Genomic DNA, 11504 nt, shown 5'->3' with positions numbered 1-11504 from the left:
TATTTAGGGAAACCTTAATTAAGGTTTAAACTTCCATTTTATTAACACAATTTATCGGTTCTTCCTTTTAAATCATTTCAATTTAATTGTAAAAATTTCGTAACGTAACAGCAGCTATGGATCCAACGAGGTTAAGAGAACTAAAACCATGCATGACAACCCCATCAGAGAGACATACTACAACAACAATCGCATGGTAACTTGATTTCAAGAGTAGTCAAGAAACCAAAAGTACTAGATGTTAGCCTCAGACAATTACAAACATTAAGTACTTTCGAGTACTAGTCTACAAACACATCCATGAAAGACTCTCGAGTCCTTTCATAATCACCTGCCACAAAACACACAACACTGATACAAACAACAATCAGAATACTTTACCAAATCTAGCATTACTTAATCTAGCCACAAAACTTACTAAAAGGTAGATATATATCTGAACATTATTAATAAAGGTGACCGCCTAATATCATAAATAAGATATCTAACACAACAAACCCCCAGCAAATCAGGGTGAATTTGGACTTGGTTCGGTGCCAGACACGCAGGAGGCTGCATCAGCAACAGTCACAGTATTTGAAGCGGTGGGGGATTTCAAGCTTTCTCTCCTGTCCTTGGCAGCAGATCGAACACCATTTGCACCATTGACAGATAACCTCCTATTTGCTGGACCTGCAGATGCGGTTCCATTTGATTTTGGCCCCACCACCTTCTTCGAGCTGAGTGGTTTGTTAGGACTGTGGTCGTTGACTACCAACTCGCTGACGTACTTCTTCTGATCCTAATAAAAGTAAATAAATGTAGCTAACTTAGCCTTGAAAGTTACAAAGGAATTTTAGATTAATTACCAAGGCAGTATAGTATGCTACCCCACATGGCAATAGTTCAAGTTATGATGGTTTAATTTTTAAACTGCAATTAAGACCACCACCTCACAATAGTTTGAGAATAAACTTAAAAAAAGCAGGAAAATAAGAGCATGTGTCTAGAATATACCCAACAAGTACAATGGCAAATACATCAGTATACTCCATACATTAAGGTAATACGATCTGTTCACTATTAATTGGTTTTACAACGCACTATGGAGTTTTGAGTTACAAAAACATACTCTTAATCTGCGCTTCTCCTCTTCTCTCTCATGACGAAGCATGAGGTACTCATCCAGCATGGCCAAAAGGGGCACACCATCATACATGAAGGATGAGCCTCTGTCCTCTTCCCATGCTCTTGTCTTTGCCACCAGTGTGTCAACAAGAGCTAGAAAGACCATATAGCAAATTATGGATGAGATACCTTTTCAAACGAAAATAATTATCAAAGTGGTGAAAAGATAAACATGTACCTGGAATCTTGTTGACCAAAATGCGAGCTTTCTCAGCACGCTTGAGGTTCAAATGAGCACCACGGCTTGAGCTGTATCTGTTCTCATCCTGTCATAAATTAAAAGGATTTTAAGAAGTTGAGTGAGACACCTAGAAAGAATAACAAAATTCAAATGATCCTAATGAATTATACTTGATTGTTCTCAGGACTATAGTTGCAATGATACTCCAAATATATTCTGTTTACTTATATGTGATGTCTGTCATTACTATTCTTTGAAACTCCAAATATCAAAAGTACTTCATGTTAAATGTCGGTCACCACTCTATTGTTTGATCAATCTTTTTAAAATTTATTTAGTTTGATAACAAGAAGAATTAAATACATAAAGCATTCCCATTTTCTGCTTTCAAGAGATGAAGGAGAACTCCAAAAAAGATTAAAATAAATGCAATACAGTTATAAAAAAAAGTTGGAAAAAAAAATCAAACACTGTAAAGAAAAACCACACAGGATACCTGTACTGTGTGGTATATGCCAAAATGTTAACGAATTACAAGCATCACCTGGTTATAATCTTCAAGCCAGCTCTCTTCGTCACAAGCCGACATCCACCGCTCGACTTTGTCTAAAATATCCTTCCGGCTGAAAGACTCCTCCTTGGCCTTGAGAATTTGGTTGTCCATGTCAGCAATTAATTCTGAAGGTTCAATGCTCCCCGCTTCAATCAGAACCATAAGTTTCTCTCTTAATGTCTTTGTGTCAATCACTACATGTGCAGTAGCAAAGATTTCTTCTAGCTCTGTTTGTTTTTTCAAGGCAATCTCCTTCATCTTGCTCGATTTAAGCTGGTCTAGCCTCTCTACCTCCACCTCAGCCTAATAAAAAAATGAATAAAAAGAACAAAAGAAATAAGGGCTCAAACATTATTCTTCTTCTTTCTTTTTTGTTTTGGCACACTCATAGCAGTGCTCTATTGGGAGAAAAGAAAATTGGTAACTAAATATTTAACTTTGAGAAAATCAACTCGTCTCCAACTCCTTTTGTTGAATCTTGGTCTTGGAATAAGTTGCAAAGGTTAATTAAATTGGAATAAGAAATTTTGTCTCGGGTTTCCCACTCTAGGATGTAGTTCATTCCAAAAAGGAACCAGCCATCCTAGTGACATTGAATAGAACAATACATTTCCTCTTACCCTCAAATCAGATTCATGTTCCGCATGAGAAAGAGAACAACCCAAATTAATTCCTGCCCTAAACCCAATTTTTATCAACACTTGCTTACAAGATAAGCCTATCCACTAGTCTTATATATTTAAAAAAAAAAATAATAATAATCCTAGTTGCTTTCCAAAGTTCCTACAGTGATCCCCAGAAATTAAGGCAAAAATAGTAGTATGATCTTAGCAGTCAAGCTTACTTGCTCAATCAAATCAAGGGCTAGAGCCCCATCAGCTGTGACCTCATCAACAGTTGCAGACATGTGGCAAGTGACATGATCAAAGAAACTACGCTCTTCTTTTGGGGTCTCCATGAGATTCCACAAGTCTGACAGCTGCATTGCTAGCTCTTGAAGCTGGCAAAAAGGAACTAGTATTTAAATTTATAGCTCACCATAAAATTTTATATTTGACAAGGATTACTATATAATGCAGCTAAACTTAAGACATCCATGGTTTGCATGTTAGCATAAATTCATATACCGTTTAGAATGTTCTAAAATTTCAATCAATAATCTCTTTTCCCTTTTTTGAATTATTGATACATAGCTTTTGATAAATTTGACAATTTAAGAGCATTTTAATGATCAGACAACTCAAGTGAAACCTGCTATGTGTATTAAAGGACTATGCGAATCGTTTCCACATGCATAACCACTATCCCAACAACAACAAAATTAGGGCAATTTAGTCAACTTAAAATATCTTCCTTCAATATTTGAGCTATCTGCTAATTAGTAAAGAATTTGATTGGTCAAAAAGAGTAAATTAGCATACCTAAACAAAACGTTGCAATATTAATAGTGACAGTGACAGAACATTTTCTTGAAAGTAACACATACCTTGTGCAGCCTTGTCTTTTTATCTTCCTTTAGAGACACAACAGTCTTGTCAAGATTGGATAGAGTATCGTCACTAATGCTTTTGCAATTCACATCAATCGAATCATCTAGGCTGGGGTGCACCTCAGTTATTGTGCTGAAGAAATCCATACCAAGTACGGTGCACAAGTCATGCACCACACTCACATAGTCTAGAACCTTCTGCTGTCTGTTACTCTGCCAGGACAGTGCAATCAATTTAAGAGGATCAACCATTTTAAGGAACGAAATTCAGAACATCTAACAGTAATTCTGATATTCTGAGATTCTGGAAGGGAACAGATGGGGAAAAGGGGTAAAACAAGATCAATAAAGCAACAACTGACCTTCTCTTTCTGTAGTTCCTGAAGCTGAGCACGAAAATCCTCAAGCTTCTCAAGAGACAAGTCATCCTCATCTACCTCCGGTGGACCCACATCATCGCCCACCTCAAGTGTCCCAGCAATCTCACCACAGATTTTCTCGATCTGGGATTGCACATCAACAAATTCCCTGACTCTCTCTTCCTTCTGCTTGTTCAGCTGATTCAGTGTCGGCGCAATGGCAGCTAGCTGTTCTTTGATAGTTCCAGATGATTTCTCAGGCTGCGATAGAGTCATTATTAATTCAAATATGCACTTCAGAAGTTCAAATGGAGATCAACTAGAATGGCTGTGTCAGTGGTCATGAAGCAAGGTTTAATTTGAATTTTGATTGATTGGTTAGTGCACATATAGCACTAACACAAATTTAAGAACATGATTTTTGCTGCATGAGAAACCTTTTCATGTTTGTACCAGTTTTGTCTATCATCTTCTTAGATTTGATATACTTCTGAAATATTTTTTTTGAATTATATGATTGTTCGGCCAACCTTTGACAGTGTTCACTTGGGGGCTCTTATCCCATAAATAGAAGAGTCTGTAGTAGAGAGATAGGATAAATTTATCCAATTCTTCCTATTTAAACAGGTCTTACCTTTCAAATTGCATGGCATCTTATATGTATAAAACCAATTAAAAAAAATAACCATTCAGAAAAGGCACCACAGTCACTTTACTTACAGTTCTAACAATGGTCTTTTCTCCAAGAGCAGAGAGGAGCCTAGCAAGCTCGATTTTAGAATCATCAAGTGCTTGGATCAGTAAATCTCTTGACTGAGTCGCCATATCAACTTTTCTTTTGTACACATCCAAGCATTCCTGATCCAGCTGAAGCAGTATCTTATCACGATCTTCATCACTCTCACCCACTTCATTCCATATTCTCTGAATAGAATGCTCTTGTTATGCATACTATTTTTTCCATGTTCATTTCTTGAACAAAAGATATGACGTATCCAATTTGACATATTATAAAGAAATTTCAACTATGAGTATGGGCATTGTATAACTTCCAATTTATTTCAGCCTCTATTTGAAAGCCAATATAATACAGTGTTTAGTATAACTCATTACTTGTATAAAGAAATTTCAACTAGGAGTACCTGAAGTTGCTGCAGCAATGAGCCGCAAGTGTTTTCCCCAAAAGATGGATTTTCAGTACTTGTGATCGCCATTAAGAATACGTAGGAGGCTCAAATCTGGATCCAAAGCAGAGGCATGGTTAAATAGAGAACTGCAAGACAAAGTTAAAACAATTTAAATGGGAATTGCATGGTATTAATCATATCTAGATACCTAGAGAACCAAACAGGAAGGCCAAGCAAGCAAATGATGACTGCAAAATTGACTTGATGTTTGTGCAGAATAGGCTTCCAGTTCCTACAAAATAAACCGTGTCACAGGCAGTCAATAAATGAACAAAGCTAAACAAGAGTAGTAGCTAGTAAATTATACAGTCCATGCTAATTATCTCACAACTGTTACTGTGAAATACCTTGGTAAAGATAATTTTCACTAACAGGTAGTAATTATTAACGAAAATACTGAACCTAACACAGTATTGAGGAACAATTGAATTGCTTAACATCGCATTTTAGAAATCAAAGCTGGATGTGCTGTGCATGTCATAAAAGTAAGCATATTCTGCGTAACAAGTCCTGCATATTATGAAATTGTTTAGCTGTATGGCAAATTAAGGTTCACCAGCACAAAAATTAACAGATCAGAAAGTCTGACCTTCAAATCAAGGAATTACAACAAGAAGACCTTGAACAATAGTAGGAACACAAAGCAACACGGAATTTAGAAAATAAAACGAATGAATGTTGTCCGATCAAGTTAAATTGACAGTGCATTACGACTGAACCTCTTCTAACCTTGCAAGATCAAGAGTAAAACCCTCGCAAAACCCACTCCAGAGAAAATCTAAACCCACAGGTTACCTCAGATCGAGTTAAATATAGATCTGAGACGACAAATCTGATCTGGGGCAGCAAAGGCTCGTCGGAAACTTAAAGAAAGGGAAAAGCAAGAGGTTGCTCGCGAGATCACGAGATAAGATCAAAATGCAACAGCTAAAAGCGAGACAAAAATAGAAGGAAAGAGAGAGGAGAGAGAAAAAGGCTTACAATGTAGGATCTGAGTGCTAGGGTTTTTGTCTAACAGATTCGGCTTTTTTCCCTTTGGGATCTGAGGTGAGAAAGAAGAGAGATCGTTTGTTCTTTCTCCGAGTGGCGAGAGTGAGTGAGTGTGTAAAAACTTAAAAGAAACTGGGGACCGGAGTAACTAGCGGCACTAGGCAGTTCTCGAGCACATGAGCGTCGTAATAAAGTTATTTAATTTATTATTATATTTAAATAATATTTTACATATATACCTTTAAATGTTTAATAATTACATAAAATTAAATCAGGTAGATAGTATGAGTTGGATTTGGATAGCAAGAATTTTGAAGCAGTTCGATGAGAAACAAGTTTATAACAAGAGGAGGGATCCAATTACATTATTTTATGGTGACATATTTTAACATCATATTTTTATAAATTATTTTTTCAATTTTAAAATTTAAATAATCAATCCAAACTGTTCAACACGATGTCCATATTAAAATGTACTTGGAGACCAAAATTTACATTTTTTTAGAAATTTATTACTATTTATTTATAATTTTTTTAAATTGTTGTTTTTTAATGGTCCAAAATTGCTTGAAAACAACAATTTTGTACACATCTTAATAAATACTAAAAAAAATTCAAAAAATGTAAAATTTGGTCTCCAAGCTCATTTTAATATGGTGATCATGTTGAACGGTTCGGATTGTCTATTTGAATTTTAAAATAGCAAAAATGACTTATAAAAATATGGTGTCAAAATGTGTCACCATTTTTATGGTGTAATTGGATCCCTCGTCTTATAACAATTATTCAAATTGAACTTGAGCTAGCTCGATTATTTATCTTTTACTTATTTCTTTTATTTTAAAAACAAACGTGTAAAATAACTAAATAGTTATATCTATTGCGATATTGATATTCCATTGATTATATCATCATAATTTAACGTAATATTTACATTTAGAAATATTAAATTAAATAATATAATTACATATTAAGTTATTTTTGGTCTAGCTCCAGCAAGTCAATAATTTGTACTATGTAACTCAACTCAACTCGCAAGTTTTTTTTTTAATATTTGATGAAGGAAAAAAGGTTCTAAATTATTTGACATATAAGTATAATTTAAACATAGAGAAATTGTAGACTTTTGAATTTAAACCTTTAAAGATAATAACAGCGAACAAGTATATGTAACCATACAATCAATCATATATTTATATATAAAAAAATTTGTTCATGACTTGGGGGTAATATTCAAATTCGCATGGTATATTGTCAGTAGGCTGACAAATAAGATAACCCAGTTACGACTAAATATTTAAAATTCATAGGTGTATTCAGCAAAATTACACCAAATAGTTAATTGAATAATTGATCTTTGCCTCGCTAAATCTTGCAAGAGGGGTAGGCCAGTAAAAGTAAAACTACAGTCAAAAGGAAAGGGCGCGGCAATCGAGAAAATTAAAATACGCCTGGTGCAAACCACACTTCCTGAAGCATCCTCCAGCAGAGTCCACTTGTACTTCTGCAATTTCGCCGATTCCAAAACCCTGTTATTTCAGTAGAAAGTTACTCTCCATTTCAACGTTTGAACGGAAGGAAAAAAACAGGCGCCTTAAACAATCGATGAATTAACAGAATATCTCCGGTTGTCTATAATAATGGACAAGTCATGTCCGTTACGTCAAGCATATCGTCTGGTACGGTCAAAGAATAAAGCCGGGACCAGCGGCATTTATTACGAAGTAATTCCAAAAAAATGTTGAAATTACACATGGCAGTGTCGTGACGATATGCACATGCTTCTCCTAATTGCCGGGGTTTATGATGAAAATTGAAGTAGATTGCTAAAATGTTAATTGAATTAGATGTATCGGCTGCAAACGAATCAAACGAAATCCAACTTATACCAATTTGAGTTTGAGTTTGAATAAGATTTGAACTGAACTGATTTAATTTGTTTCATAACGAACTAATTGTTATACTAAGTGCATCTCTAATTGCTCAAAAATTAAAAGTAAATAGATTAGTTTAGAGAAATTTGACACGCGGGATGTTAACGGAGTTCGGCAAAACAAAGGTCTACGTCTCCGGGGCTTCGCAACCTCAGGTGGTGCGCCTTTCTATTACCCAATACGAAAGGATTAGAACTTGTGAACCGTGGAGCCCTTACACACCAAGCGGGAAGTCAAACGGTCAACTCAAAGAGATGAGAACAATGTCTCTTAGTTCAAGCTACTCAAGAGAAACACTCAATAGATCACTCTAATCTAATCTAATTTGAGATTAGTGAAGTGGGTTTGAGGTTGTTTGAGAGATTTTGAAGTTTTAAGCTCTCACAACAATGGAGTAAGCTAAGCTCTCAGAAAATCGCTTTTTAGAAGATTAGGATCGGCTAAGATGGGTTGGGAAGAAAGCTCAATCCCTTATTTATAGAGTCAGCTAAAAAATGAGCTGTTTGAGCTAAAACGTTACAACATTTTATCTCATAATGCGATTCTAGGTTTTCAATTTTCTGACAGCTCAGCTAAATGATCCAAAACGTTATAACGATTGTCTAACGTTTCTATAACGTTTTGTACTGTAAAAATATTGATCAAAACATGAATTTTTGAAGTTCAGAATTAATAAAAACGTTATGACGTTTGTGACTTGATTTTTGAATTTGATACAGCTGTTCTTAACATTTCTGAAATGTTACAACGTTTTAGAAAAACGTTACAATGTTTCAAGTTGTTTCTGTACAGCTGTGCTTCAGCAGTTCTGACAATCCTAAAACGTTATAACGTTTCTATAAACGTTACCAACGTTTTAGATTCCTTCTGCGTTTTGATCAAGACGTGCTAAAAACGTTACAACGTTTTACCAACGTTTTGGTAACGTTTGTCCCTGTTTAAACAGCCTCAAGCTTACCTGACTAATCTTCTGATTTTACAATTTATGTTCTTCATAAGAGTCTTCATGATTTATTCAGTCCAAGTATTCCATAATGCAATTCTATTTGACTTGAACCTACATATCTTTAAAAAATAGAAGAAATTATAAAATTCAATAATTGTATGTTTTTGCAAATTAGTCAATAGACGAAAAAGATTATTGCACGAACAACACTAATTTCAAATCGAATTAATTGCAAACTATAAATTTTTCGAATCGAAGTCAATCGGATCAAACTTAAAAAAGCTGATTGGTTTTTTCTCATTGATAAAATAGAGAAACAACTTCAAAATTGGAAGGGTAGTCTCTTATCTATAGGGGGGAGACTCACTTTGCTTAACTCCGTATTATCAGCTGTACCGCTATACTGCCTATCGATATATAAGATACCAATGTTTGTGATAAAAAGAATTGATCAAATTAGATGCAGGTTTCTTTGGCAAGGTACAACGGTTAGGAAGAAGTATTCACTGTTGAATTGGCACACGGCTTGTTTAGCTAAAGAATTTGGGGGCTTAGGTATACTTGATTTAAAACAAATGAATATTTCACTACTAATGAAATGGTGGTGGAAACTCAAAGACCCCTCCTATACAAGTGCATGGAAACACATGATTTTGACTAACTACATTTTTTCTTCTTCTTCTACCAATTTTGAATTTTGGTCAATAATTTCTTCTTTAGATAATTTGGGCTTTGTTAGTGTACAATATACACCTGGCATCTAAAGTTCTGTTCTCTTTTGGTCAGATATATGGTACCACGATTGCTCCATGGCAACTAAATTCCCATATTTGTTTGAAATTTGCATTAATGCTGACATTACCCTTCGACAGGTAGTCAACACACAAGGGGATGCCCTTCTGTTTAGGAGATCATTATATGGAGTTCTATATTCTGAATGGATTGAATTGCTCGAGATTATTAGTCATTTATCATTTACTCATTTAGAGGATAAACTAAGTTGGCGATGGGATGCACAAGGGAAATTTACTATAAAGTCCCTGTACAAATTCTTGAATTTCCGAGGGATCAAACCGCGCCATGCTATGTTGTGGTGGACAGTCCCAATTCCTATAAAAAAAAATAGAGTCTTTATGTGGTTGACCAATAAAAATAGAATCATTGCTGTTGATAACTTGTTGAAAAAAAGTTGGCAAGGTGATACTAAATGTCATTTCTGCCATCAACCCGAAACCAAAGACCATCTGTTTGTGACATGCTCATTCACTAAAAAAATTTGGTTCTTCATGGGGTCATGTCAGCAGGCTAGTATACACTGGACTAAATTTTCAGATATTGTTCATTTTGCTAAACAATTGCCTCCCCATCAAAAAGCTGCTATGTTACTCATGTTTAGTGCGGTTTGCTGGACGATTTGGAAACATCGCAACGAGCTATGTTTTGAATCAAGTAAGCAAAAAACAATACGGCAAATTATTTTACTAATTATATCTTCGGTTCATTATTGGACAGGTCAAGTCAAGCCGCAGGTACATGAATGCATGTCTCTTTGGATGCCAGTGGACATAGATGTTATTCCCCTGGCTAGTTGGCACCCAGACGATGGCGTAGTGGACTAGAATGCAGGGACATCTTTTGCTGAGTTCGAGTACCAGATGGTACTCTATGCAGAAGAACAACACTAGATGGAGTGCTAAGGCACAAGCTGCCTTCTTTTGTTATTGCTCATAGTATCTTTAGACTTTTGTTGCGGATTAGCTTCAGCCCCATGTGGTGGCTTAGAATAAGTGTTGATTTCTTTTTTTGTTGATGTTGTATGTTGGTTAGCAAGGAAGATTGTGTTGTCTGCTAATCATTGGGTTCTATTTTGTGGTTGGTACTAGGATTGAACAATTACTAGGTGTAAGTTAACTTTTCTTAAACATAAATCTCTAATCGAATCAATTTTCATGTATTCATCCTTCAATTAATTTAGCAATTATTCGAGTGGATTTCAAACGCTCGATTTCCTCAACAGATCCTATAAAAAAATGGGACTAATACGATATTGTTTTGAGATCATTATATCAAGATCCGTTTATAACGACAAGTTCAAGAATTAATTTATTCTTAATTTTTTATGAAAAAAAATAGTTCAAAGGCAAAACCTACAAATTTTCAACAATATAATAAATCTAGAAGTTTCGAATCTCAATTACATTTACGAAGTATCAACAATCGTGAGTCGTAACAATAAATTGGCGCCAACAAAAATAATTATAAAATTAGTAACAGTGTTTACTCAGATTCAATAGTATTTATGACAATATTCGTGTCAGTGACAGAAAATATTTTGGACTGTGCCTCAGATTAGGATTCTATGTGGCCACAATCATGTGAAAATGTACAATTACGTCTGTAGATAAGTTATATCAAGTTATCAACAATAATTTATTTGACAACTATGATGAATGACCAAACAATTAGTCATTTATCAAACAATTTAAAAATTAACGGTTCAATTTTGTTGACACTTAAATAAAGATCAAACAATTAATTATTAGTACTGCAATAAATTTATAGAGTTTGCCTGTGCTCTCAAAAATATATTTATAATTTTGTATTTCTAAGTTTAATAACTAACTCATTAGTGAGTTAGGCTAATATGACACTAGTGTTATATCAAACTAAATAACACCACATCTTAAACCCTTAGATC

At 34.8% G+C, this 11504-nt stretch overlaps 1 protein-coding gene across 2 annotated transcripts; it reads right to left on the bottom strand.

Annotated features, from left to right (window-relative positions):
* Nucleotides 1–241: 241 nt before the first annotated feature.
* MAP65-1 (microtubule-associated proteins 65-1) lies at nt 242–6102 on the bottom strand. 2 transcript variants are annotated; one of them, XM_078309918.1, is made up of 11 exons: nt 5918–6102; nt 5085–5168; nt 4892–4987; nt 4470–4673; nt 3753–4010; nt 3388–3603; nt 2746–2901; nt 1893–2204; nt 1346–1433; nt 1112–1260; nt 242–781 (listed from the first exon to the last, which is right to left on the bottom strand). In XM_078309918.1, the coding sequence occupies exons 3-11, from the start codon at nt 4961–4963 to the stop codon at nt 509–511; spliced, it is 1728 nt and encodes a 575-aa protein (XP_078166044.1). In that variant the 5' UTR covers nt 4964–4987; nt 5085–5168; nt 5918–6102; the 3' UTR covers nt 242–508. The 2 variants fall into 2 exon arrangements, with proteins under 2 accessions (XP_078166044.1, XP_078166047.1); XM_078309921.1 differs by having other exon boundaries at nt 5666–6021.
* Between the last annotated feature and the right edge of the window lie 5402 nt (nt 6103–11504).

This window comes from Carex rostrata, chromosome 10, assembly GCF_964058835.1.
Source record: "Carex rostrata chromosome 10, lpCarRost1.2, whole genome shotgun sequence".
In the NCBI taxonomy this organism is placed as follows: domain Eukaryota; kingdom Viridiplantae; phylum Streptophyta; class Magnoliopsida; order Poales; family Cyperaceae; genus Carex; species Carex rostrata.
Note: the sequence above shows the minus strand (reverse complement) of the source record. Positions and strands in the feature narration are given on the sequence as shown.

Bases quoted from the DNA above. Each gene is read 5' to 3' on its own strand.
- MAP65-1 (XM_078309918.1), bottom strand. From the start codon at position 4,963: ATGGCGATCACAAGTACTGAAAATCCATCTTTTGGGGAAAACACTTGC. The intron at 4,674-4,891 runs GTACTCCTAGTT...CATTCTATTCAG, and splicing joins CATTGCTGCAGCAACTTCAG to AGAATATGGAATGAAGTGGG. The intron at 3,604-3,752 runs GTCAGTTGTTGC...CTGTCCTGGCAG, and splicing joins AGGAACTACAGAAAGAGAAG to AGTAACAGACAGCAGAAGGT.